This window comes from Podarcis cretensis (genome assembly GCF_951804945.1).
Source record: "Podarcis cretensis genome assembly, chromosome: 9".
NCBI lineage: Eukaryota > Metazoa > Chordata > Lepidosauria > Squamata > Lacertidae > Podarcis > Podarcis cretensis.
In genome coordinates this window covers 15,766,165-15,793,973 of record NC_137178.1, presented here as the reverse complement: position 1 = coordinate 15,793,973, position 27,809 = coordinate 15,766,165, and the positions used below count along the sequence as shown (strand labels likewise).

The following is a 27,809-nucleotide window of genomic DNA, read 5'->3' as shown; positions in this document are numbered from 1 at the left end:
TGGCCCAGCTAAACCCCTATCTGGACAGGGATAGCCTAACTACTGTTGTCTTTGCTCTGGTAACCTCAGTGTTACATTACTGCAATGCTGTAGGGCTACCTCTGAAGACGGTTCGGAAACTTCAGCTAGTGCAGAATTCAGGTTGCTCACCGGAGCAAGACGGTTTAAGCATATTACACTGATCCTAGTATGACTGCACTGTCTACCAATTAGTTTCCAGGCCCAATTTAAAGTGCTGGTTTTGACCTATAAAGCCTTAAATGGCTCAGGACTGCAATATCTTGAGGACTGCCTCTTTCCATATGAACCTACCAAGACCCTGAGATCATCTTCTGAGGCCCTTCTTTGTGTGCCTCCTCCTCAAGAGGTCTGGAGGGTGGCAACACGAGAACGGGGACTTCTCTGCAGTGGCTCCCCATCTGTGGAATGCTTCCCCCAGGAATGTTTGCCTGGAACCTTCATTATACGCCTTTAGGTGCCAGGTAAAAAAGTTCCTTTTTAACCAGACCTTTGTTTGATTTGATTGACATCCTATGCCCTTTTAAAATGTGGGGTGGGATGGGGGTTGATTGGGTTGTTGTTTTGATTCCGATTATGTATTTTGTGGTTTTATACTTTGATTTTATTCTGTGAACTGTCCTGAAACCTCCAGGTATAGGGCGGTATATAAATTCAATAAACAACAACAACAACTCCATCTAACAACTGTTACTTAACCCTTTTAACTGGAGATCCTAGGGACTCCGCACAAAACATGTGGTCTGCCGCTGAGCTATGGCTCTTCCCTTGACCCAAACACTGTTGCTACATCTGTCCCGAAGAACAGCAACGGGCAGGTTCTCAAAGACATGTTTTACCACTGCCTGCCATTCAGCTGCAAGTCAACAGAACTGCCTCTGCAAAGTGCAGCATTCCAGCTGACTTCAGGTAATAGGAAGTAACTGGTTCGTTTTCACATGGAAGATATCACTTGGCACTACAGATAACCAGAAATGCGTGCAGATGTGTGAACCTGGACCTAAGTACGTCTGGATCTACTTGGCCGTAACACAGAAACATGATACGAAGGGAGTCAGAAGGAAGGAAGCAAACTGACTGGACAGCTGGAACCAGCCTAGTCTTGTAATTAGTGGACAACACCCAAACAGCTGGGAACTGCTTACATTTTTTCCTGTATTACTAGTTGATCATCTTGTATATTCTGTTGGAAACCCACACTCAAGGGTGTACACCCTCGGTTGATAGGATGACTTCCCAGCCACCAAAGGCTTTGAGTTTTGTATTTCACTTTCAGGCTTTCAAAGTGGGTGGTTATCTTCTGATGACATGCCCTGTCTAGCACTGCACACTATGACTATTATTTTACTCTGTTTGTTCATTGGCAGTAGCGTAAGTAAAAAAAAGTAATACCCTTCCCATTTGGCACCAGTTCCTCCCATCTGTGGTCATGACATGCTGGGATGGAGGAAAGGTTAGGCATTCTACCTTCCGCTTTCTACTTCTCCCCAGCCGTTTGCCTCCTCCCAATACCACTTTGCAGCGAGAAAAGCAAATAGAAGTTGCCTGGTAACATATTATTACGCCCCCAATAACATCCCTTCACTACTCACCTGGCTTTCCGGGACATCATAGTCAGCTCCCCAATAAAGTGTCATTCCGAGAGAATAGATGTGGATCTGCAACACAAGAGACATGTGTGGAATTAATGGTGTAGCAAAGGCATCTAATTGTGCTTGCGATGTGCAGGGAAAAAAGAGAAAGGAGGGAGTTAATACAACATGGAGTCTTGCAAGACACTTGAGAAAAACCCCAAGATGTCTTATAACCACATGAGATGCATTTTATGTGAAACAGCTGCTGCAGAAAGTGATTTCTTATGAGAATTGGCAGTAATATATAAAACTCTTCAGTCTGAGCACACAGAACTAACAACTCATTTCTTAGAGATGTTTTTCCTAAAACATGTCTGGCTCTCTTTTTTACAAGGCAGGAGTGGATTTCAAAATCTGCACATCCCTCAAATGAGCTACAAAGCCGATTATTCCTGGCAACAATAGAGTTAATGCAGTTGTGAGTTTGTTTGTTTTTTAGTTTGAATTTAGCAAGTGACCAACAAGGCATTCTTTTGTCTGTCCAGCAGCCTGCCAGAAATTTATCACCGAGTACATCATTTCTTTGGTTTAGGAATGAAGTCATAACCCAGAGGCTCATGCAACCCTGTCATTGTTTTTCAGGAGGTCATCATAAATGGGAATTTGCTTTGGCTTGTAGCACTTTTTGTGGAACATGCTCAGATTTCAGGAACAGGAGCTGAAAATAAAAACAGATTCCCACTCAGAAGCTCTCTTGATGAACTATAGCCGAAACAAAGCAAAATATTGAAAGCCAGAAGTAATTAGAAGACACAGTGTGGTTAGCAGCACAGTATTATGAGATGGACCTGCTTTCTAATTAAAATAATAATAATATGTGCTTTAAAAGATTATTTTTTCACGCTCTGTTATTGACCTGAATCTTTATTTTACTCCCAACTAAGGAAAAAATTAAGAGGCAAATAAATTGAAGACACAACACTGATTTCCTTAGTTACTTGTCCTCAGATAATGACTCTGTTAACATAAAATGAACAAATCATGGTTTGCTCATCATTAACATGCCTCAGGCTTGCACACTCCCACCATCCTCCCTCTTAGGTAAAGGTAAAGGGACCCCTGACCATTAGGTCCAGTAGTGAACGACTCTGGGGTTGCGACGCTCATCTCGCCTTACTGGCTGAGGGAGCTGACTTTTGTCTGCAGACAGTTTTTTCTAGGTCATGTGGCCAGCATGACTAACCTGCTTCTGGCGAACCAGAGCAGCGCACAGAAACGCCGTTTACCTTCCCACTGGAGCGGTACCTATTTATCTACTTGCACTTTGACGTACTTCCGAACTGCTAGGTGGGCAGGAGCTGGGACCAAACAACAGGGATTCGAACTGCCGACCTTCAGATCGGCAAGCCCTAGGCTCTGTGGTTTAGACCACAGCGCCTCCCATTTACCTTCCTGGGTTGAGCAAACCCTAGTTTCTCAGTACGTCCAGTATGGTTCATGCAAACTATGGTTTGGCTTCAAAACAAGAAGCAGAAACCCAATTCAAGCCAGAGTTTCCAATTCTAATTTGATGGCAAAACTATGGCTCGCATACACCATAGTTTGTAAATAATAACCAACTGTGGTTTGCTCAAAGCAGGAAGTGGGAGACGGAAGGAAAGAACAGAACAGGGAGAAAGCATACAAGCCTGAGGTACAGTTGTGATGTTCAAACCATGATTTGGCTACTATGCACCAACTAAGTCAAAATCCTTTAAATCACTTGATTTTCTGGTCGTAGACTATATTTTGAAAAAACAAACGAACAGGGGTGGAGGAACGATGAGTGGCACGCGAAAGGGCTCCGAAGAGGGGCTGCTTTAAATGGCGCCGCTTGAGGGGGGCGCTCAGCCAACCATGGCTCCTGTGTCTTGCGAGCGGCAGGGGCTGGCAGCGGCGGGACGATGAACGGTGTGTGAAAGGGCTCTGGAGAGGGGCTGGCAGCAACAAAGCCCAGCTCCCTTCCTCCTCTAGGCAGGGCAGGGAGAAACCAGGAGGAGAGAGGGAGGAGGCGCCGCTGCTGCCCTGTGAGGGAGAGGGAAAGAACATGCACACTGGCAATCCACGCAGCGATTCCCGGACCATCCGTGCGCCGGATTTAGAAGGCAATTGGGCCTGATCCGGCCTGCGGACCTTAGTTTGCTGACCCAAGTTCTACTCCACCCACCATGCATCTGTTTAGTGTATACTTTCATATTTCATCCTTCCTCCAGTCTGGAGCAAAGGGTGGCTATCAGTGAATAAATAAAAGCAACATGGGTGGCACTGTGGGTTAAACCACAGAGCCTAGGACTTGCTAATCAAAAGGTCGGCAGTTTGAATCCCCACGATGGGGTGAGCTCCCGTTGCTTGGTCCCTGCTCCTGCCAACCTAGCAGTTCGAAAGCACATCGAAGTGCAAGTAGATAAAAAGGTACTGCTCCGGCGGGAAGGTAAATGGTGTTTCCATGCGCTGCTCTGGTTCACCAGAAGTGGCTTAGTCATGCTGGCCACATGACCCAGAAGCTGTACGCCAGCTCCCTTGGCCAATAAAGCGAGATGAGCGCCGCAACCTCAGAGTCAGCCACGACTGGACCTAATGGTCAGGGGTCCCTTTACCTTTACCACTCACGAAACACCATTAAAAGGAAACACTACAGGTGAGAGATCTGATCGCAGTACCTTTTCAACATCAGAAAGAGACGACAGCGATTGATTCTGGAGGACTTCTGGTGGCGTGAATGCTCGCAGGTCTTGGCTGGAAACATTTTCATCTGTGAAGGATACACTGCCGGATGGAAGAAGCAGCAGAGACCATGGGGAAATGATGAATCCCAGAGCAGTGGGATCAGCTGTAGGTGGAAGGAGGAAACCAGCGTCAATTAAGATAGCAGACATGTATTAAAAAAGGACTTTTCATGCATGCATTTAATTACCATTCTTGTCCCAAGGCACCTCTGCTGCACAGACCTAATTAGTGCCTCTAATTAGCCTCCTTATTTGGCTCACAAGGTCATTTTGGCTAAGCCACATCCATCAGCCCTGTCCCTGATGCAGGGCAGGTAAGATGCAGCTGGGCTGAAAGGGGGTTTGTAGGCACTCAAATATCAGCTGCAAAGCCCCAGTGAACAACACTTTGAAAGCAACAATGACCAGCTGATTGCCAGGGCTTGCAAAGCACTGTGAACTGGGCCTCAATATGCACTGCCAATCAGCTGATCATTGGGGCAACTCCCTTTGGAGAACTTCCAGTGCTGTGAGCGCTCCCAGGTTTTGGTTGGCCACAAGCATCCAGTTGACCACTGTGAGGAAAGGATGCTGGAATAGACAGGCCACTGGGCTGATCTAACAGGGCTCATTTTATGTTATTAGGCTGAGCCTTTACCTGCATGGCAGGTAAACAGCATAGGCAAAAACAGTTCACTGCGATGAACTGTTGTCACTGCGATGAACTGATGTCACTGCGATGTCAGGTGACTGACAGCTGCACACCCTTGCATACTTATCAAATGCCTAAGGTTCGGGCTCAACAGCTACTCATCCTTGTCCTATAGTTTTAACATCTTTCCTTCTGCTCCTGGTTTTTGCTGTTCTCCAATTACACAAAGGAGTTTGCTACCTTATTCAGATTCAGTTGCCCCAAAACAGGATTTCTTTTTATCTGCATTACAGTGGTACCTTGGGTTACATACGCTTCAGGTTACATACGCTTCAGGTTACACACTCCACTAAGCCAGAAATAGTATTTCAGGTTAAGAACTTTGCTTCAGGATAAGAACAGAAATCGGGCTCCGGCGGCGCGGCGGCAGCAGGAGGCCCTATTTGCTAAAGTGGTGCTTCAGGTTAAGAACAGCTTCAGGTTAAGTACAGACCTCCGGAACGAATTAAGTACTTAACCCGAGGTACCACTGTATTTGAGTGACTTTGCTAGCAGTCTGCACCCCTCCTTCCCCAACCCTATGAAGGCAGGAAATATTTTCATACGCTGTATTTTGTACAGTGGGACCCAACGCCACCTTGAATAGATGAACTAATGTTTCTTCCCCTGTCATTTTGTGTGCGCAATTACTCAGAAAACATCAAAGCCAGAGCGGAACGCTCCAAATTGGAATACCTTTCCTCCCTCAGGTTTCCTTTTTCGGCTTGAAAAACTAATCTGTCAACTAAAAATTACTGCAACGGTGCCTGTCCGGACTAATTCTTAAAGGCAAAACTTAGAACCTAATTGGTGTGCTGGTGGGAATCTGTGTGGCGAAGGCAAAGTGCTGCACTCTTCACAAGAACTTTCATTCATGCTCCCTGAATAATGTTGCCACGAAGAAAAGCAAACTCTGAGATGATTCAGCCTACACTTGACCTTTTAAGAGAGGAAACCTTCTACCCCCAGAAATGGCAAGCCTTGGAAACAATAAACTTCTCTGTAGAGAACTTGACCAAACTGTCAGCCATGCCAGTATGCGGTGTTTTTTAGTTATTGCGGAGGTTACTTCCTGTCTTAAACACCTCTGGGGGGTGGAAATCGACTTGTCCACTCTTGGGACAGGGTGGGACATTTTTACACCATCTTCATTCATTTTTAGAAACTGTGAGTTATCGCCATTATATAAGATGACAGGAGAAGAGGACATGTATAAACCCAAGTGGTAGATTGCACACAGAGTGGTCAATCATAGCTCCCCAAAACTTGTAACTCAGAAGAGGTTCATTGTATGCAGTAGGGGAAAAAATACATTTAGGAGTATCATTCTTCCATCAGAAATAACCGATACTGAGAAGGGCTAAGCTCAGTGACAAGAGCACATGAGCATATAACCGCCCCAGTAGTAGCATCATCCCAAGCACAACTTATCATAAATGCACAATAAGAAAAAGATGTCTAGAGGGGCCCCATTGTTGATCTGGAATAGTCAGGTTGGGCGGTCGTAGAGCAACTTGACAACTGGCTATAGAAGCTACAGGGAAGGGGTTGCTCTCCCAGTCAGTTTCCTGCACAGCTTCTTTACTTTTGGGCTAAAAAGCAAGATCACGACATTTCACATGCTGGTATCGAACCTTAGCCATTGGAAAGTACCGTATTTTTCGCCCTATAGGGCACACTTTTCCCCCTCCAAAAATGAAGGGGAAATGTGTGTGCATCCTATGGGGCGAATGCAGGCTTTCGCTGAAGCCTGGAGAGCGAGAGGCGTCGGTGCGCACCGACCCCTCTAGCTCTCCAGGCTTCAGGAAGCTATCCGCAAGCCTTGGGAGCCCAGCCGGAGTGCCCGCCGGGCTCCCAAGGCTTGTGGGCAGCAGCCCGAAGCATGGGGCGCGCTGCGGAGCACGCCCCGTGCTTCGGGCAGATGTCCGCAAGCCTTGCGCACCCGGCAGGAGGTCCCGCGGCTGGTGGGGGGGAAATATTTTTTTAAAAAAATTTCCCCCCCAAAAAACTAGGTGCGTCCTATGGGCCAGTGCACCCTATAGGACGAAAAATACGGTATCTGTAATCTTGAGAATCTGCCAGCCTCCACCTCCTGGCTCTGCTCAGATACTATTTTCTCTTTTTAAATCAGAAGTTTTGAAATTCATCAGTAAGGTGTTATCAGGATCTGCATCTGCACCATTTAAGTGAATTTGCTAACGGTCTGCACCCCTCCTTCTGCACCACTATGAAGACAGGAAATATTTTCATATGCCATACTTGGTGCAGTGGGATCCAACATCACCTTTAATAGATGAACTAATGTTTTTCCCCCTGTACAGTCGTACCTTGGAAGTTGAATGGAATCCATTCCGGAATTCCGTTCGACTTCCAAAATGTTCTAAAACCAAATCGCAGCTTCTGATTGGCTGCAGGAAGCTCTTAAAAAGGTAAAGGTAAAGGTACCCCTGCCGGTACGGGCCAGTCTTGACAGACTCTGGGGTTGTGCGCCCATCTCACTTAAGAGGCCAGGGGCCAGCGCTGTCCGGAGACACTTCCGGGTCACGTGGCCAGCGTGACATCGCTGCTCTGGCGAGCCAGAGCCGCACACGGAAACGCTGTTTACCTTCCCACTGGTAAGCGGTCCCTATTTATCTACTTGCACCCGGAGGTGCTTTCGAACTGCTAGGTTGGCAGGCGCTGGGACCGAGCAGCGGGAGCGCACCCCGCCGCAGGGATTCGAACCACCGACCTTTCGATCGGCAAGCCCTAGGCGCTGAGGCTTTAACCCACAGCGCCACCTGCGTCCCGTCGCAGGAAGCTCTTGCAGCCAATCAAAAGCCATGGAAGCCTCGTCAGACATTTGGGTTCCAAAAGAACAAACCAGAACAATCACTTATGGGTTTGCGGTGTTCGGGAGCCAAAACGTCCTGAGTTTCAGCGAGTTCAGGATCTAAGGCACGACTGTATTTTGAGTTTGCAATTTCCCAAAACATACTATAGGACTGTGATGATAGGGTGAAGGTCCCCACTGCCATCAGGCAGTCTTTACAACTAGAGTTTCAATAGAGATTTTTTTTTACTACAACTCCATGACCGTTTGCAACACTGGCTGGGGCTGATGAGGGTTGCTGCCCAAAAACATTTGAAGGGCACGAGGTCACAGAAAGAAAAGGTATACAAGGCCAATGCTTGCAAAGAAATATTTGAAGGCAAAATCTTGAAGATCAAACTGGAGCTGCAGAATAGACTTTAATCTGAATCCAACCACGGCAAAAAGAAAATAAGAAGATGGGTTTTTCTTCCTCTTCTGGGGTAGCCTGCTAAATTTGCCAAACTGAAACCAGCCAAACACACAGACAAATGCAACTGCTTGCCAAATTTCTTGAGAAGCAAGCACAAAAGGAACATAACTGCGAAAATGTGAGTGGGGAGGTTGAAAATCAAGTATGAAAACTAACTCCTTCTCCCTTGTTCACTCACGGACTCCAAGAGAGAACGCATGGATAGTCACAAAAGAGACAGTTCCAACATTCAGAAAACAGTAAGCGGTACAGGCTTCCCTGAAAGCAGAAAGTGAACTTCACCAGGGAGAAGACTAGGCTAGAACCATTAGACATAGCATGCTACTTTTTCACGTACAGGAATATTTTGATGTGTGGCATCAATCAAATGTGTCATGGGCTCATCAACTTATGTAGACAGCTGCACCACATTCTGCTTCAGGTATGGGGAAGCATGAAACATCCAATTCTCAACCACTTTCTTGATAGACGCTAAGATTACTGCTCTATGGAAACAGAACTGTCTCTTTCTATGCAACCCTTCTTTGGCTTCTTATATCTCTCTCATGCCCCTTCTGGGCACACCTGATGATAATACTCCAGAACACATGGACTAAACTGCATTTCTCTTGCTGTGGTTCTAAATGTGCCCTGCTCTGACTGGGACCAGCCCTCCACCGGCCCCTGCAAAATGAATCAGGAAGTGGCTGTAGGTAAAATGGTCAACAAACCTTTCTTCGCTACTGACCTGGCTGGCTTTGTGCTAAGGATTTTACGAACACAGAAAGCCACTTTTTACAAACAATTACGGTAATTTAGTACCCCTGCTGTGGCAGCTACACATTCCACCTTTGCAGCCCATCCTCTGCAGCCTAGATATTGCTGTATGATTTCTCACTTTATTCCTTTATTTATTTGTGCTTGGTGCTGTTGGGTTTTTTTTAAACCATCCTGGGCAGTCAAAGTGAGGCTCTGAACCCTCAAGGGATCTTCAACTAACCCTCCGCTCTTCCTCTGCCTTTCTGCCCAATTTAAAAATGCAAAGTAATGTTTTATTCGCCTGCCCCTTCCTAAGCGGTCCCATGTGTCATTTGTTACAGAGGACGGACCTCTCTTTGAAAGGCTGTTCAGGCCTAAGGTAAAGGTAAAAAGGGACCCCTGACCCTTAGGTCCAGTCGTGGACAATTCGGGCTGCGTGCTCATCTCGCTCTATAGGCTGAGGGAGCCAGCGTTTGTCCGCAGACAGCTTCCGGGTCATGTGGCTAGCATGACCAAGCCGCTTCTGGCGAACCAGAGCAGCGCACAGAAATGCTGCTCATTCCTAGTCTAGTTTAAAGTCAAAGAACTGTAGGAGCAAGTGAGCAGGGCATTAGAGGTTACCCACCAGCAGTTATCACCCAAATAGCAGACCTCCTCATTAAGGCGAGACGCGTTGTATATTCCTATTTAAATCACAGCAATTATTTCTAAATGTCCATCTCTATTCACAGAACTTCACGTATGCAATGTTTAGGCAAATCTGTGCCCTCTTTCCAGATGACACATTTCCTCTTTTCGGCAACCCGTTAAGTCACCATCGTATTCTTCTTAGTTCATGGTGGGGGTGGCTGTCTTTTAAAGCCCTGAAGAGAGATCTCCGGATATCAGGAGACCATGTCCCAACAATCAGCTCCCATCAGCCAAGTAAGCATTCCTAACAAAGGAATAGCTGGCAGGCAGCCATGTCAATGGCCTATGCTCCTGGGTCCTCCTCTCGCATGCTTGCCTGGTCTTCTTTCGCCTCCTACATTGCCTGGCCTCTCGCCCTGGACTGAGTCTTGCCCCAGATCTTGTCTAGGCAAAACCACCCACTGCTCTGTCCCTTGTCGAAGACTGCGAACAGGGCTGTGCACTCCTTAACTCAGCTAAATGTCAATTAAACAAAGGAAGTTGCTTTATAATATGCCCCAAGAGCCTCCTGTTGTTCCCCTTCTAAATACCTTGTACTGTTGCATCCTCCGCAGCAACAAGGGAGGAAAACAAAGTGGTTTGCCATTTGGGTCCTCCCACTCAGAAGTCCTTTGATGCAGTGTGTCCATGTATAAAGTGATTTTTAAGTTGAGTTGTGCTTTTTTAAATACCTCCCCACCCCACCCCAAAAAAGTCACTCCTCTCTCTGTCTCTGCACAGTTGCTCTCAAGTGACTCTCTCCTCCACAGTCTTGCTGCTGCTAAATCTCCCTGCTCTCCTCACCCTCAAAATGCAGGAGTTCTTCCAGCGAAAGGGAATTTTAATCTTCTTTCCAGGACCACTGGAATTTTTGTTTTTTTGTTTTTGTATGGCCCTTGGTCAGTTGTGTGTCATTCTCAGCAATTAGCTACCAGATCGGTGAGCTAATTCTAGAGCTATGCAGCCTGGTCACAGAAGCCTTGTGAGTTTTAATAAGCAGTGCCAGAAGACAACTAAGTTTGTTTGTTTGGGGGTTTTTTTTAAGCGTATATTTACGAAGGCAACGCAGCCTCATTATTCCGGCAAACAAGGCAATGGCACAAAACAAAAAACAGATGATTTCTTGCAATCTGTTTGCATGTGCCACGAAAAGGCAACCATTTCACAATTCAAGAAAAGCCAGAATTATTTTGATCACGCTACTGGTGCAAAGCCATTCCCCTCGCCTCCCTCTGTGTCAACTCAATGACAGCATAGCAGTGAGACAGTATGCTCTTGCTTAAGCTTCTCAGCCAGCCTCAACCCAAAGAAAAAGTGAACTGGGTGAATTAGAGTCAGTCACTCGCAGCCTAACCTACCTCGCAGGTTGTTGTGAGGGTGCTTTAAATTTTTTAGAAGAAAACACAATTAAACAGTAACTGAGCATACCTCAGTTACTAAAAAGCAGAGACATTACCTTGCCAACAAATGTCTGTATAGTTAAAGCTGTGGTTTTCCCAGTAGTGATGTATGGAAGTGAGAGCTGGACCATAAAGAAGGCTGATCGCCGAAGAATAGATGCTTTTGAATTATGGTGCTGGAGGAGACTCTTGAGAGTCCCATGGACTGCAAGAAGATCAAACCTATCCATTCTGAAGGAAATCAGCCCTGAGTGCTCACTGGAAGGACAGATCCTGAAGCTGAGGCTCCAATACTTTGGCCACCTCATGAGAAGAGCAGACTCCCTGGAAAAGACCCTGATGTTGGGAAAGATGGAGGGCACAAGGAGAAGGGGATGACAGAGGACGAGATGGTTGGACAGTGTTCTCGAACCTACCAGCATGAGTTTGACCAAACTGTGGGTGGCAGTGGAAGACAGGAGTGCCTGGCGTGCTCTGGTCCATGGGGTCACAAAGAGTCAGACATGACTAAACGACTAAACAACAACGAGCATACCTCTGCTAAAATAACCTGTGGCCACCCATACGAAACAGTGGGCAGATTCCGAAAATCTCTGCTTGTAATATCTTTAACAGAGTCATCTTTTTTGCTTTCATGCTAGACATGCAGTGGGCACTGTGAACCCACAATCAACCCACTCAGCCATGTAGACAGGACAGGGTGGGCGATGGGTGGTCCCAGCACCTGGCCTTGATATTCATGCTTTGGGTGCTGGTGGCCTGCTCCCTCTTTTATATTAGAAGCATGGCACGTACTCTACATGTACAGATCTACTCCACCACAACAAACAGGTTGCCAGGATGTGCATTTACGTGGGCCAGCATGGTGTTGTTGTGCAGCAGTTCTCAAACTGTGGTCCACCAGTGGTCCGTGAGCTCCATTCAGGTGGTCCATGGCAGGTCTGTGGGTTTGTGGTTGAAGATGAGAGACAGCACATCCACTGCATGTAATGTTCGTACTCATTTTTAACTGCATTTTTCCTGATCCTTTAATTTCCTACATTGTATTATTACTATTATCATTGCTTAAATTTGTATGCTGCCCTGACACCCACAGGTCTCAGGGCGGTTACAACATAAAGTCACAATACAAAAACACGTAATGGAAACAAAAACAAAAACAACTACGTACTCCAAAAGCACAACATAACAAAGATGCAATTAAAAAATCACGCAGCATTTAGCACTGTGCATTGTAATTGCTACAACACGGAGAAAAGGAATTCTGCCAAGACCCTTCGCAATTTTCTTTTTTTTTTTATAATAATTTTTATTAATTTTCCACACAAATAATAAAAACAGTATAGAACAATATAACTTCAAGCTCATCAGTTCATACCCTTCTTTCTTTGACTTCCCCATACCTCCCCATCCCTGCATCCTTGTTTAATAATTCTTTAGCAACCCTTAGGTCCATTGTCTTAATTCCCTTTCATAAAAATTTCTTAAGTTTTTTTGTTTACTGCTGCAATTCTTTACTTCTTACCCCCTGACATCTTAACATTCCTCAATTTTACAATTATTTTTAAGATATATTTTGAATTTCTTCCAGTCCTCTTCCACTGTCTCTTTCCCCTGGTCCCGGATTCTGCCCGTCATCTCGGCCAGTCCCATAAAGTCAATCACCTTTGTTTGCCATTCTTCCAGAGTAGGTAGTTCTTGCGTCTTCCAATACTTTGCCAGTAAAATTCTTGCTGCTGTAGTGGCGTACATAAAGAAAATCCTATCCTTCCTTGACACCACTTGGCCCACCATGCCCAAGAGGAAAGCCTCTGGTTTCTTAGGAAAAGTCCACTTAAGGACCTTCTTAATTTCATTATAGATCATTTCCCAGAAAGCTTTGACCTTTGGGCAGGTCCACCAAAGGTGGTAGAAAGTGCCTTCAGTCTCATTACATTTCCAACACTTATTATTAGGCAAATGATATATTTTTGCAAGCTTGACTGGGGTCATGTACCACCGATAGATCATTTTCATAATATTTTCTTTTAAAGCATTGCATGCAGTAAATTTAATACCGGTGGTCCATAACTGTTCCCAGTCAGCAAACATAATATCATGACCGATATCTTGTGCCCATTTAATCATAGCTGATTTCACCATTTCATCCTGTGTATTCCATTTTAACAGCAAGTTATACATTTTTTATAAGTTCTTAGTATTGGGTTCCAACAATTCTGTTTCTAGTTTTGACTTCTCTTTCTGAAATCCTATTTTCCTGTCCTGTTTAAACATCTCATTTATCTGATGGTAATGCAACCAATCTCGAACCTTAGGCTTTAGTTTCTCATAACTCTGAAGTTTCACCCTTTCGGCATCATATTCTAAAATCTCATGATATTTTGGGCATTTAGAATCCATATTAAGCTTTTTTACTTCCCTAGCTTCCATTGGTGACACCGACCCTTCGCAATTTTCAAGAGGTCTTTGGGGGTGGGGACGACAGTTGGGAACCACTGGTATAGTGGTCAGAATGTCAGACAAGTCCTGGACAGACCCAGACCCAAATCCTTACTCAGCAATGAAGCCTAACCTACCTGATAGGGTTGTTGTGAAAAACACAATGGAGGAGGGAGTAATTTTGCATGCTTTTTCTGGTGCTCCTAAGAGGGGAAAGTTATAAATACAAAGGTGGTGCACTATCTTTCTAGGTTCTCTGATTTTTTAATTTTCAGGAGTAGGGAGCCCTGCGCTGTAACCTTCCACTTAAATATGGAAGCTCCCACCGCCATGCTATGATCGCTACAACTCATTTAGGTTTCTTATACATACATATGCGCTCACTTACAGAAGTTTGCAATTACTGGGTTACTGGTAGTGAGTACAAGAGGTCAACTGGAACATATTCAAAGGTTTTATGTTGGTAGGTAAGCCTGATAATTGTAAAGGATGGATTGAGTTGTCTTTATTATTCTTTCGTTCCCTAACTAGGACTTGACAGTTTGTACAGAACCTCCCTGTTTCGCAATACGAGTCCTGGACACGGCAAGAGCACTCCCTTTTCTTACAAGAGTCGGCACCTCCCATCCACCTGTCACGGGGTCATGAATGTATAAGCGGCACCGTGAATATTTACTGATTCAGTGAATCTCCTGACACGTCACGGGCACAGAGTTGTGCGAGGTTGGTTGGCACTTGTACGTGTTCACGCAACAAGACTGACAAGATTTTGTCACAATTACCAGGTTCGCCATAGCTCAGGCAGACACACACGGTACTTTTCTGTCTATAACACGCCCCCATCTATAAGACTATTTTGCAGGAGCGAAATTTATGGGGGGAGATGGCACAAAGTTGTTGAGCTTTTTTGCGAAAGAATGCACAGAGTTGTTCAGCTTTTTTGGGTGGGGGGGATTATCGAAGGTTGTTGAACTTTTTTAAGGGGGAGAAGCCGAAAATCGCTCTCCCGCACACATTGCAAAATCTGTCTCCTGTCTGTCCCCTCACCGGCAGAAGCTGCCAGTCGCCCGCCCAATTGCCGCAGCGTCAGCCAATGAACACCACCCATTCACGCAGCAACCAATGACACGCACAATAGCAGCCAACAGCCACAACAGCAACCAATCAACGTCCACCCTATGTATAAGACAGCCCCATGTTTTTAGCTTGATTTCTAAGGAAGAAAACATAGTCTTATACACAGAAAAGTATGGCAATTCCTCTTCAAATCTCCTATACGCCCACAAAATTAGAATTCTGGAATACTAGGCATTAAATCTTTTTTAAAAGCCATGGAAGGAATATCCCCTCATTCATAACTCCATGCATTTCCTAGCTGGAGGAACAGGAGGGTACTTAAGGAACGTGACAGCCACAGAAATGTTCTCAAGTGAAGCACAAGCTGCTATTAGCGTGGAAGGGAAAACCCCACACTCAACTCTCCAACAACAGCGCCATATGACCAAAGGAGCAGACAAGGAGCTGCAAAATCACTCTTAAAAACTTAAGATCAAACAGCAACAATGCCACTATAAACAGTAAGGGCAGAAAGGCTCCATTAAGAGTTGCCTTCTGCAGTTTTGGTAAGCTATCCTGTTTAAAGAGGCAACACCTAACTGACTTTTCAGAGGAACAAAATAAAGGAAAGACCTGCTCTTCTACATACACCGATGCCCATAACACATAAAAGAAACATCACTGGAAAGACCTGTTATTTCTGACCTCATGCAGTATAAGCGTACAAGATGCAGCATGCGTCTGCATGCAACAGAAGACTACAAGACACAACATACACCCTCTGAATGACAAGTGCTAATGCAGGTAATTAAACAGGTGGAATAATAGGACTGGCCCGGGATAGGCATCTTTGTGCAGATTAGCCTGGCATATATTTTGATGTTGAAATGGAGGTTAAAAATTGCCGGCCTTTCCCTCCCTGCTCAGAGACTAATGCTATGAATTAGGGCATGGAAAACTGTGTTAAATGGCTTGCGTTGCAGACCTGCCAAGGGGAACTTGTGTGCCTCCTGCAGATGCGCCTTCTTAGAATCCACATTTCTCATGTTGCGGTGGTCATCAGCGGCTGAGATAACTTTGGAGCTGACAAAGGACAAGGCCAATCAATGCTCAAAATCGTAGCCTCTGCATTCAGAGTCAGCATCCTATTCAAGTAACTGTGAACTCTGAGTGAGACTCCTTATGTAGATGGAACAGTACCTTCCACGCACAAATCCGAAGATTTCAAGTGTGTGTCAAGGAGTTTAAAAACAGAATTCCGGGGGCGGAATGACATATCCGAAGAAGAGAGAAGGCGAACACTCCATACTGCAACACTTCGCTGCAGGTGTCACTTGCATCTCCTGTTACCAAGCGCAAGAGACAAACCACAGGTCCGTAATGCTGACGAGCTTTTAGGCGCATTTGGCTGGCAACTGCTGGAGACAGCATTTTGAGCTTGATGAACCTCTGATCTTATTAAGCAAAACAATTCTGGCGTTCTTATAAATGTTTCTTGAATGTAAGAGGCTGCCTTGAATCGAGTCAGACCACTGGTTCACTGAGCTTAGTACTGTTTGCTCTTGACTGGCAGTGGTCTTATAACGTCTTTGGCAGGAATCCTTCCACCAGAGACCCTTTAGCTGACAATGCTGGAATCAAACCTTGAACTCTCGGCGCACAATGTGGTTTAAAACTGAGCTGTCATCTAGTCACCTCTGGTCGCAAACGGAATCCGTTCCGGAGGCCTGTTCGCAACCTGAAAAGAACACACCCCGCGTCTGAGCATGCGCGGGTCACGATTTGCCGCTTCTGTGCATGCGTGTGACATCATTTTGCGTGTCTGCGCATGCGCGAGCGGCGGAACCCGGGACGCAACCTGAAAACGCGCAACCTGAAGCAAACGTAACATGAGGTATGACTGTACTAACGTAAGCAAGGAGGCATGTTCTGTTGGCTCACCTTCAATTTCAAGTTTCGACATCACCCCAAATGCTGTTGGGTTTTGCATCATGATAAGCACTGAACTACACAACTATCCTGTAAGTCAATGCATTAATTGCTCCCTTTCACAGATGACATCATGGAGGCCAGATTATCAAGACAACATAAGGAGTAGAATCATAGGGTTGGAAGGGACCCTGAGGATCGTCTACCCACTGCAATGCAGGAACATGCAGCTGTCCCACGCAGGGATCGAACCTGCAACCTCATGCTTTTAACCAACTGAGCTACCCAGGCTGAGCAACATCCAATGCTTGACCAAAGGAGACCACAACTCCTAATCTACAGTGGTGCCTCGCAAGACGAAAAGAATCCGTTCCACGAGTCTCTTCGTCTTGCGTTTTCTTCGTCTTGCAAAGCAAGCCCATTAGCGGCTTAGCGGATTAGCGCTATTAGCGGCTTAGGGGCTTAGCGGATCAGCTGTGAAGCGGCTTAGCGGCTCAGCTGTTAAGCGGCTTAGCGGCTCAGCTGTTAAGCGGCTTAGCGGATCAGTTGTTAAGCGGCTTAGCGGATCAGCTGTTAAGCGGCTTAGCGGATCAGCTGTTAAGTGGCTTAGCGGCTTAGCGGATCAGCTGTTAAGCGGCTTAGCAGATCAGCTGTTAAGCGGCTTAGCGGATCAGCTGTTAAGCGGCTTAGCGGATCAGCTGTTAAGTGGCTTAGCGGCTTAGCGGATCAGCTGTTAAGCGGCTTAGCGGATCAGCTGATAAGCGGCTTAGCGGCTTAGCGGATCAGCTGATAAGCGGCTTAGAAAAGGGGGGGGAGGAAAAAAACCCCGCAGGAACTCACAAGACATTTTCGTCTTCTGAAGCAAGCCCATAGGAAATTCGTTTTGCAAAGCACCTCCAAAACGGAAAACCCTTTCGTCTAGCGGGGCACCACTGTACTCTTGTTGCTTATAAAAACCAAGGACTATTAATTTAGAAATGTCATTCTTACAGTGGGGAGGGGATGGTGTGGAGGGTTGGATTACCTTAGTGGAAAGCACTCAGGGGCCACCTTCCAGCAGTGGCTGGGGCCTGACCCAAAAGTGGCTGGGGCTACATAAACACAGAACACACAATTCACACACATACACCTCTCTCTTCCATGCATTAGGACAGCCTTTTAAAGATTGCTTTCTAAGTCAGGAGTAACAAGTTCACAATATTCTGTTCAGGGGGAAAAAATGGAAAGATTACTACAATATGATGTACATCATCAATACTGGGCTAGAAGCCATGCTCTAATAGTTAAACACCGAGTATCTGTGATGCCATTGTCTAGGAGTGTTGCCTGGGAATCCTAGCCAGAGCAAGGAATGGCTTTGTTGTTATCGCTTCGATCTTAGAAGCTGGTATTAAGCAAGCACTCTGCTAGCTCGAGGGCACTCTCACATAAACATCTGAGGAATCATCTCCATCATCCTCCTCGTTATTATTAAATATAATAAATAATGATAGTATTCTAATGAAACCTGCTAGAAATCTTGGGAGCAGGGGGTCTCAGCCTAGGGTGGTGAGATGCTCTCTTGGGGCTTCTTCAGATACTAAGGATTTATTGCACACAGAACAGTTCCCTATAGGAAAATGCTCATAAACAGCATGGAGGTAATGACAAATGGCCATGCATCTATTTCCCTCCATGTGAAGCACACGTCTTAATTGCCGCAGAACCTGGTGTGCAAGTGATGGTTCTATGTAGCAATCTATTTTCCATGCAAGAGTTTTGTGATGTGTAAAGTGGCCCCAAGTCAAAATGGAATTCTGTGAGAATACACATCAGCATCAATGAAGGCATGACCTTGTATGTACGGAAGTTGGACACAATAACCAGATAGAGCCAATAGTTGCCATCTCAACACTACCCCACTTATGGATCTATGTCTATTAAATCACCAGAGGAAGCCAGCAGTTAATCGCACCAGGCAAGCTGGTGTTAACTCTTTATTGGCAAAACAGGATCTGCACAGGAGTGTCAGGCCCAGTGAGAACAGCAACTCAGGTCTGGCCCCCGTGAAGCACTTGCCAAGACTAAATGTCTCTGCCTCCACACAACCAGCTATGTCTTTTCCTCTCCAGGGTTTCCCCAAGCAATTGGAGACTGTGCCTACATGTCTGCCTTTGCTCCTCCCGCTTCATGCCTCTTCTGGTTCAGTGGAGGGGGTAGCTTTTTGCAGCAGGATGGGGAGATACCCATGCCTCTACACTAGCCTGACTCATCTCTGCCTCTTGGCCTCCCTTCTCTCGTGTTTCTGCTTCTGCCTCTGGACTTCTCTCTGCCACAGACTCTCCCAGCTCACTGTTACCTCTTCAGTATATACCGTATTGGCCCGAATATAAGCCGCAGCCAAATATAAGCCGCACCTTTAAAATTAAAAGGGGGAAAAGTCAATACCTGAATATAAGCTGCTCTCGTAAAATTCTGCAAGCACTCACACCCGTTCTGTTTTACTGTATGTCTGTTTCAGCAGCGATATCGTAAAAGCCTACTTTTGTAAGGTCACGAATTTAAGCCGCACTATGTAACTTTTCACGGTCAGAATTTGGGGGAAAAGTGAGGGTTATATTCAGGCCAATATGGGAATACATGGTTTTCAGGATTTGCACAGGCTGCCAATCTGCTACTGGGCCAAGTTCAAGGTTTGTGGCACTAACTTATAAGGGACTCTACATCTCAAGAGGGAGGTTTTCTGAAAGATCACCCTTCTATACCCAGTAGGCCGCTGTGCTGTGCAGGAGAGGTGTGCTTTCAGTGTGGCTGCCTCTGTTCTGCAGAAAAAACATCCCCATTGAGAAATGAAAGGCACCCACTATCTGTACTTCCCGAGAACAGCTGAAGACATTTCTGTTTCAGCAAGATTTTCCAGCAGGATGAAAAGGTCTCTCTGCCTTTAGCTGTTCATTTTGTACCGTTTCTAAAGCGTACTTTGCAACTGCTTTTAACAGTGTTTTTAGTTGCTCTTTTATGGAGTGTTTGTAAATCACCATGAGAAAAATGCAAAATACCATTCATCAATTACTAAACAACAACAGAGCATGCTAAGAAATGGCTGAAGGGATGACTGAAGGGGAGGGAAGTGGATGGGTTGTAACATTTCCTGATTTCACGTTGTCAATAAGATATATGACCGCGGGCTGGCACTAGATGTGGTTAAAAAGTCTCCAGAATGACTAATCAATACCAAAAACATTGCACAAGACCTGCAATTCCTTCCCACTTTTCAAGAAAAGCATGTGCAATGAAAGGCACATTTGCACGGCGCTTTAACAGTCCCCATTTGGTTTGGTTTTACGACTTAATAATAAAACCCCTATTTATGGAAGATGAAAGGGCAGTGTACTCTTACTACATTGTCTGTTCAGTTCCCTCAAAGTGATCTGAAGACAATGCAGGAATCCGAAAGTAAGCGTGCAATTCAGAAGTGTGCAAGTGAATCAATAAAAAGGCTTTATTTGTGTGTTTGTGAGGATAGTATCAAGCTTGAGATCACCACAGAATTCAAGGACAGTAAATCTCATGAATCCCAGACAATTCCCAGACTGCGCAACGGGGCTTTCTGAACAGGATTAGTCCTTGGAAGTTACTCGCGCAGGAGAAAATGAGGGATCTTTTTGGGTGAAGGTGCATAGGGCTGGTTTACAATTCAGGCTTCCTTTATACAGTGGTACCTCGGGTTAAAAACTTAATTCATTCTGGAGGTCCGTTCTTAACCTGAAACTGTTCATAACCTGAGGTACCACTTTAGCTAATGGGGCCTGCAGCGCTGCCGCCACGCGATTTCTGTTCTCATCCTGAAGCAAAGTTCTTAACCCAAGGTACTATTTCTGGCTTAGCGGAGTCTGTAACCTGAAGCGTCTGTAACATGAAGTGTCTGTAACCCGAGGTACTACTGCAGATTGTAAAAAAATAATAATAATACAGGAGCTCTCAGAGCGCACAGAACAGAACTGTTCATCACCATTCCCTCTAAAAGCAAACTTGGGGGTGGTGTGCCAATCAATCTGGAAGCAAAACAGAGGCTCATGAAAAAGTCCTCATGAAAAAGCACCTGCATTTTAGTGTGGATTTCTCCCGATATACTTTTTTTTGCCTAATATTTTTAATATGTCATTTCCACAAATATATGCATTCTGTAGCCAGTGTGGTGTAGTGGTTAAGAGCGGTGGACTCGTAATCTGGTGAACCAGGTTCGATTCCTCGCTCCTCCACATGCAGCTGCTGGGTGACTGTGGGCCAGTCACACTTCTCTGAAGTCTCTCAGCCTCACTCACCTCACAGAGTGTTTGTTGTGGGGAAGGAAGGGAGAGGAGATTGTTAGCCGCTTTGAGACTCCTTAGGGTAGGGATAAAGTGGGATATCAAATCCAAACTCTTCTTAATCATGCTTTACCCCAGTATATGAAATTTTGTACACATTACTTGGCTGGACAACCGCACTGCAAAATCTGGAGTATTTTGAAGGATGGCTGTGCTTCAGTTCTCATATTGTTTTGGAATGTGAAAATTAGGCAGGTTCGCCTTTAACAACAAACCAAGTCGAATTTCTCCCTCGTCCCTGTGGGTACGGTAGGATATCTCACAGAACAGCCTAGCCATTGCGTTCTGTGCTAGCTGCAACGATGCCTTGAGCTCCCCCCTCCCTTAAAAAAAAGAAAAGAAAACTGGGGTAGAAACCTTCCAATCAAACAAGAGTGAGGGACTTCTTCCAAGCATCTAGGATCAGGGCTGCACCTTCCATGAGACAAGGTGAAGCGACTGCCTCAGGTGGCAGGTTCCACAGGGGCAGCAGCAGCTCTGGCATGTTCCTTGGAGGCCAATGTTGCCACCTCTACAGCGGCCTCTTGGCAAATACGTGCCCCTGGTGGGTCTCCTCTCAACCTTGTCCCCAGAGTAGATCTTTGTTCTCCATTTCTTCCCAATGTAGATCTTCAGGCATTCCATCTTCCCTAGCAGGAGATGTCTTGGATAATCCCTGTCTAGGATTATCCTGAGATAATGCAAATGAAGTGGTCTGAAAGCATTCTAAAGCAGCCTTCACCAGCTTGGAGACTTCCAAGTGTTTCAGACCACAACTCCCATCAGGGGCTGATGGGAGTTGTGGTCCAAAACACCTGGAAGACACCAGACTGGCAAGGGCTCTTCCCAAGGTGTCAGGAAGACCTTAACTGTGCTGGGCCCAGGGGTAACCCGAGCAACGCGGTCCAGGTCTGGTCCCGAATCCAAGGGTTCCGCGAGGAGTCAGTCCAACAGGGCCAAGGCAGGACACGAGGCAGGAAACCAGGGAAGATCAGGCACAGAATCACAGGTAGGTTCTGGCAAATAGCAATGTTGCTCCCACAACCTGGGGTGGGGTCCAGCAGCCTTTTATCTCTGTCGGGGTAACAGCCGGTCCTGATCCCCCGGTGACTCACCTCCCTGTCTCGCCCGAAGGAGAGCACTCCTCCTGCAAGTACTCAGGTCTCTCCTTCTCTCAGACCTTAGTCTCTGCAGCTCGGGAGATGTTGGTGGGTTACTAGACCCAGAGGCCGCCTCAGCCTCTCCTGACCCAACTGGTAGTGGAGCAGCTGTAAGTGATGGACCAGCTGGAGGCAACGAGGTAATCCCCGCATCTGGAGCTGGTTTTGTTGCAGGGGAACCTGGGCAGACTGGGGCTCTTCAGAATCAGGCCCCAGACTAGGTTCAGCTGCCATCTGAGGCAAAGGATCCGGTGTGGACTGAGACTCCTCTGGCTCCGAGTCCGAGTCCCAGGCCATCACACCAACCTTAACATCAAGACAATAACACTGACCTGCTTTGCTGAGCTGCCATAAGCAGAACTACAGAAAAATGTGTGGCTCTGAACATTCTTAAGTGCTATGGGAATACTAGGCACGGTTATTATTTCTATTACTGCAGTGATGATGGATATATGAATTGCAGTCAGCTACAGATTATTATTATTATGCTACCTCCTCTCCCTACAGTTCTACTCTCTCTATATATAGATGTATATTCCTCCTAGGATAAATGCAGGACAAAGTACAATGGTCCCCTATCTCCACTGGTGTGAACCACCTTCAACAGTGAACTGGCCTGCAGTGAGAATGAAAGCATTTTAAATGAATGAAGAAAGAGCAAGCAAAGGCAGAATAGAAAATGGGTTTTAATTCCCCACTTTTCAGAGAGAGAAAAGGACGACAGGATGTGCACAACTGGGTTTACTGAGATAAAGTTTCCCCCAAGTACCTTGGCTATGCACTCACAGAGAGGGCGGTGGGCTCTTGTGGGCGTTGCTTTTTTGGAACGGCAATAAAACATGACCTTTGAGACTCATTTTTTCGCATTAAGGAGTTTGGAGTAGGAGGAGAGACTGCCCCAGGCTTTTCTCCTTGACACAGCGCCAAATGTGTCATCACAGAGCTTCAAGTGCTTGGGATGGGAACTTACAGAACGACCATTTCTCCAACTCAACTTTTCATTAATGCTGATAAATCAAAAGTGGCTGACGCAATGGTCCACATTGCTGCAGCAGCATTAGTGCTAGCACCATGCACTCTGACCCGTAGCTTGTTGGTAGGCTATGGGAACATCCCCCCTGACCGATATCCTAGACCCCTTTCTAGAATGTTCATCTTTCATTACATCATAAAGCAAGTCTCTAGAACAGCTGGCCGATATCTGGTTTTCAACATCAGGGTATATAACCAGCTGAACATCACAATATACTGATATAAGGATGGAACTATGTAGAGGTATTGGGCTGGCTTCATGGTTTCACCCACATTGTGATTTTGTGTAAAACACACACACACACACACACACACACACACACACACCATGATTTGCTATCTATTGCCAGGTCAAACATTATGAAATCAGTATCATGATATGGATTTCAAATTGGTTTGGGATGATACGGTCATACCTTGGAAGTCAAACAGCTTAGTTCCCGAATGTTTTGGCTCCTGAACATCACAAACCTGGAAGTGACTGTCCCAGTTTGCGAACTATTTTTGGAAGCCAAACATTCCGATGGGGCTTCCGCGGCTTCCAATGCAGCGAATCAGAAGCCACGCTTTTGGAAGTCAAATGGAACGGATTCCGTTCGACTTCCAAGGTACGACTGTATATCGGTCAAATCTGGTCTCTAGCCCTTTGGCTCGTGAAGATAAGGGAAAAGAAACATGCAGGCAGTGCCATGCAACTAGCAAACTTGGGTGATGGGGATGACAGGACATAAAAGAGATTTCGGCGCCACTCCTCCGCCTGCCTCCTCCCCCCCCAAAAAAAAACCCACCAACACCATGACAAGGACTGAGCACCCCCACTAGCTACAAAAAATCTGAGTTTAGCTGGAAAAGAAAAATGGGAGTGGTGATGGAATGGAGTAGCCTCAAGAAGGATATGGCTGGCTAGCACCCTAAGGGGAAGCACACTTCTTAGGACAATGCACTGCAGTGTTTTGTTGCAGGTCCCTATTATTCTGTTCCATTCTCCAGCAAGAACATCCCACTGTTTTGTCCCAAAAAATAAAAAATAAAAAAATACAGAGGCACTGGGATGACTAATGTCTGGCACTTATTTGTCATTTTACTAGAAATTTAATTTTACAGATGTGATTTAATAAACTAAATACCTTCCAATGTACTGGGCTACATTTATTCCCATTTTTGCCCTTATACAGGAATCATAACAGTGTTCTCCAACACACACACACACACACACACACACACACCCCAACCCCCAGTTATGCACAGGTCAACCACAAAATCCCCACTCGCTGCAAAGCTTCTGCTACAAGTCAGGACCTTACCTTTCCGGAACAACTCCTGAAGGCTTTCCACGCTTTGATTCAATACAGCCCATATTTCTTCTTCATGCAGTGGTCCTCCCCGAACCTCCAGGGCTTCAGCTAGTGACACATGCATGTTATCTGAGGAATCAAGACAAGATGACACTTGTTCAAGAATGCGCCAGGACTCCATTCAGATCTTTCTGATGCGTACTATTTGCATAGAATTTGGGAGGAATTTTGCTCTGAAGGCAACAAGGGCAATTCAAACCTACCTCCAAAACATAGTATTTAGATTCCTGAAAACATCTTGCATGCAAAGGGCATACGAAGAGGGGTTGCTTCTAGTCAGAGGAGACAGTTTGGGACTCAATGGACCAAAGGTCTTATTGGGACTAAGGCAGTTCCATAGGTTCTATTCTCACATTAAATGCACTAAGCAGCATCTATTTATTTTTTTTCCTTACAGACCTGCCCTGGCTAAGTTCTGCAACTGTAGGGTTAATTTTTGTGCTCATATAAATCTTCCTCTCTCACACATCAGGGCTAGTAGCCCAGAGGCAGGCAGGGAAAAATAAGGAGATGTTTGGTACTGTCTTATGCTGACTGACTCTCCAGACAATGGTCTTTCCCAGCTCTCCCTGGAGACACAGAGGATTGAACCTGTGACCTTCTGCATGCGAAGTATGTGGGACTTTGCCATTGAGCTACAACCCCTCCCCTAACACAGTCTGTCTGTAATTCACCAACTGCAAGTTGCTCAGACTGAAGTGTCAGGACAAAATCCAGAGCTTCTGTAGGGCCAGTACACACTCACCAGGGCAAGACGGTTTGAACATATAACTGCACTGGCTGCCAATTTGTTTCTGGGCCTAATTTAAAGTACTGGTTTTGACCTATTAAGCCTCAGGACTGCAAGACCTCATGGACCTCCTCCTCCCATATGAACCAACCCAGACTCTGCAATCATCATCTGGTGCCCTTCTTAGTGTGCCTCGTCTGTGAGAGGTCCAGAGGGAGGCAACATGAGAACGGACCTTTTCTGCGGTGGCTCCCCGCTTGTGGGGTACGTTCCCCATGGAAGCCTGCCTGGTGCTGTCATTACATATCTTAAGGTGTCTGGCTAATTACAAAATCTATGGCCTTTCAAGCTGTAAGGGTTTTTGTTTGTTTGTTATCATGGGGTGTATTTTTAGGTTTTCCTATTGTAAACTGCCCTGTGATCTTTGGATGAAGGGCAGTATAGAAATTTTAATAATAATAATGATAATGATAATGTGACGCAACTGGTTATTTGTGTCACCTGATCTCTGCTGATTCAGAAGCTGCAGTAGCACCACTTAGCCACTTGTAATGATGGCGCTACAGCACAGCTGAAAATAGACCAGCAATTCCCTCTGGGGAAACCATCCCTAAACATAATTGGTGTCGCCTGTTTTATAAATCTTATTGCCCAAGACAGTGATTTACTAATGAGGTATTTTATGGGTAAGAACTTATTAAGTATCCAGCCAGCTGCTATCAAGAAAGCAGCTTTCAAGTTTCAACAGCTCCTCCGCTATCAAGACCTGTGTACGCTGGAGAAAGAGGAATCACCTCAAAAACCAACCCCAGAACTTCTGCAACAAGAATTTTAAAACCTTCAGCCTGGATAAATTGCGCAAATACAACACATTTGAATGAGTTCTTCCTTTCACACAATTCATTCTGTTTTTGGAAGTCGCAACGACAGATAAGGAAGCTATCCAGGACACTGAAGCTTTGCTCCTTGGAAAAGTTAGCCAACGCTTCATTTAGCACCAGGCACAGTAAACACCGTTTCAAGCATGTATTTTCAACCATAAGGAATAGCAACCTGCTTTTAAAAAAGAAAAGAAAAAAGAAATGCTGATATTCTGCAGCAAATACTATACAGTGGAACCTCGATTGTCGAACGCTTCGGAAGTCGAACATTTTGGCTTTCGAACGGCGACAACCCAGAAGCAAATGTTTCCATTTTCGAATGCATCTCGGAAGTCAAACAGCTTCTGAGGTGCTTTCCTCCATTTTTTCAATGGATTTTGTCAACCGGCAATTGCGCTTCGATTGTTGAACATTTCAGAAGTCAAATGATCTTCCGGAACTATTTTCCGGAATCTTCCGGAATTAATTTCAACAACCGAGGTTCCACTGTATTCTGAAGCCAAACTTATATACTGAAAGCACACTCCAGTTTTCCAAGTGTGGAACCTTAAGTGGTCAAAACTGAACCATCCACGCACAAAAGGGAGGTATCAACACCAAAATTTCCAGAAGTACATAACACTTTTAGAGTAAAAGCTTAAGGGACAAACTGCAGAACTGCCTATTGAGGACTGAGCATGCATTCTTCTGAGAGTATCTGATGACTGCTGGGCCATGAATGCAATGAAATATATTGGAGAGGCTGTGGCTAACTGGAAGGAGCCCTGAGCAAGAAGCACTTGTGAGAGGGGCTCTAGAGTGCTTCAGGTGGCACATATTAAATCCGACTTGAGTCGTGGTGAGGCATCTAATCATAAGCTTGCATTTTTATTAAAGCTTATATGTTTAATCAGGGCTTGTATTTTAAGAATGAGCTTAAAAAATGTTCTGTTTCATGCCAGGCAGAAGACCAGTTGCCTAAAAACCTTGGCAAGATGTTTTTACTCCTAGACAAGGGCCCCCCTGATTTATAGCAGAAAACAACTCTCAAAGTCGTAAAAAGGGAATTACAGGCTGACAGCCAAGGTTACACTGACCCTACAAATTAAGGGTGGATAAATAGTAAAATGAGCCATATCTTCTTCCTAAGGTTAAGAAGGTCAAGAGCAGTGAAAAAGCATCTAGCTGGCAGAAAGAGAACATTTTTGGGAAGACTTTTTCTAAAGCTGTTTGTTTCTTAAACTAAGATCCTTTTAAGATTTCTTTTCCTTGTAAAAGGTTGTTTATGTATTAAATATATTAGTTTAAATATAATTATGCAAAGGATTTAAGAAATGCTAGATTCTTATTTCATATAGTTGTAAGAGTTGTAACTATCCTGAAATTAAGTCAGCCACCAGCCAAGCCCCTTGCCAGACAGAAGACGCCAATCGAGCACTCCTGATATATGGTTGTCAGGCCTTTTGTTTAGAAACCTTCAAATGAAGGAGATCTCTCAATGTTGATGTGAACTCAATCCTTGACATATGCATAAGATAAAAATTCAAGATTAATTATCTGTTTTGGAAGGCAATAGGGCAAGGAGGGCAAGAGGTGAGCTGGTAATTAAGATTCCTTGTTGAGACACATGTAAGATATATTACTACTTATTTGTCATTTATAGATAGAAGAATATATAGCTTTTTATTTTCCATAAAAGGCAAGAGGAAATGGGTGTATCTTTTGTGATTGGTTCTAGCAAACAGCCAATAGGAATTTCAACCAGGCTGATTGGACAGAGGCAGCCACAGGAGGAGCAAGGG

General features: G+C 45.3%; 1 protein-coding gene across 1 annotated transcript in view; it reads right to left on the bottom strand.

The window, feature by feature from the left end:
• PTPN13 (protein tyrosine phosphatase non-receptor type 13) overlaps positions 1–27,809 on the bottom strand; it is a 174,659-nt gene that overhangs the window by 93,546 nt on the left and 53,304 nt on the right. Inside the window, exons 2-4 of the mRNA XM_079991282.1 lie at positions 24,367–24,486; positions 4,292–4,461; positions 1,611–1,676 (exon numbers count right to left, since the gene is read on the bottom strand). Coding sequence (XP_079847408.1) covers positions 1,611–1,676; positions 4,292–4,461; positions 24,367–24,481 — 351 coding nt within the window. The 5' untranslated portion in view covers positions 24,482–24,486. The remainder of the gene's footprint in view (positions 1–1,610; positions 1,677–4,291; positions 4,462–24,366; positions 24,487–27,809) is intronic.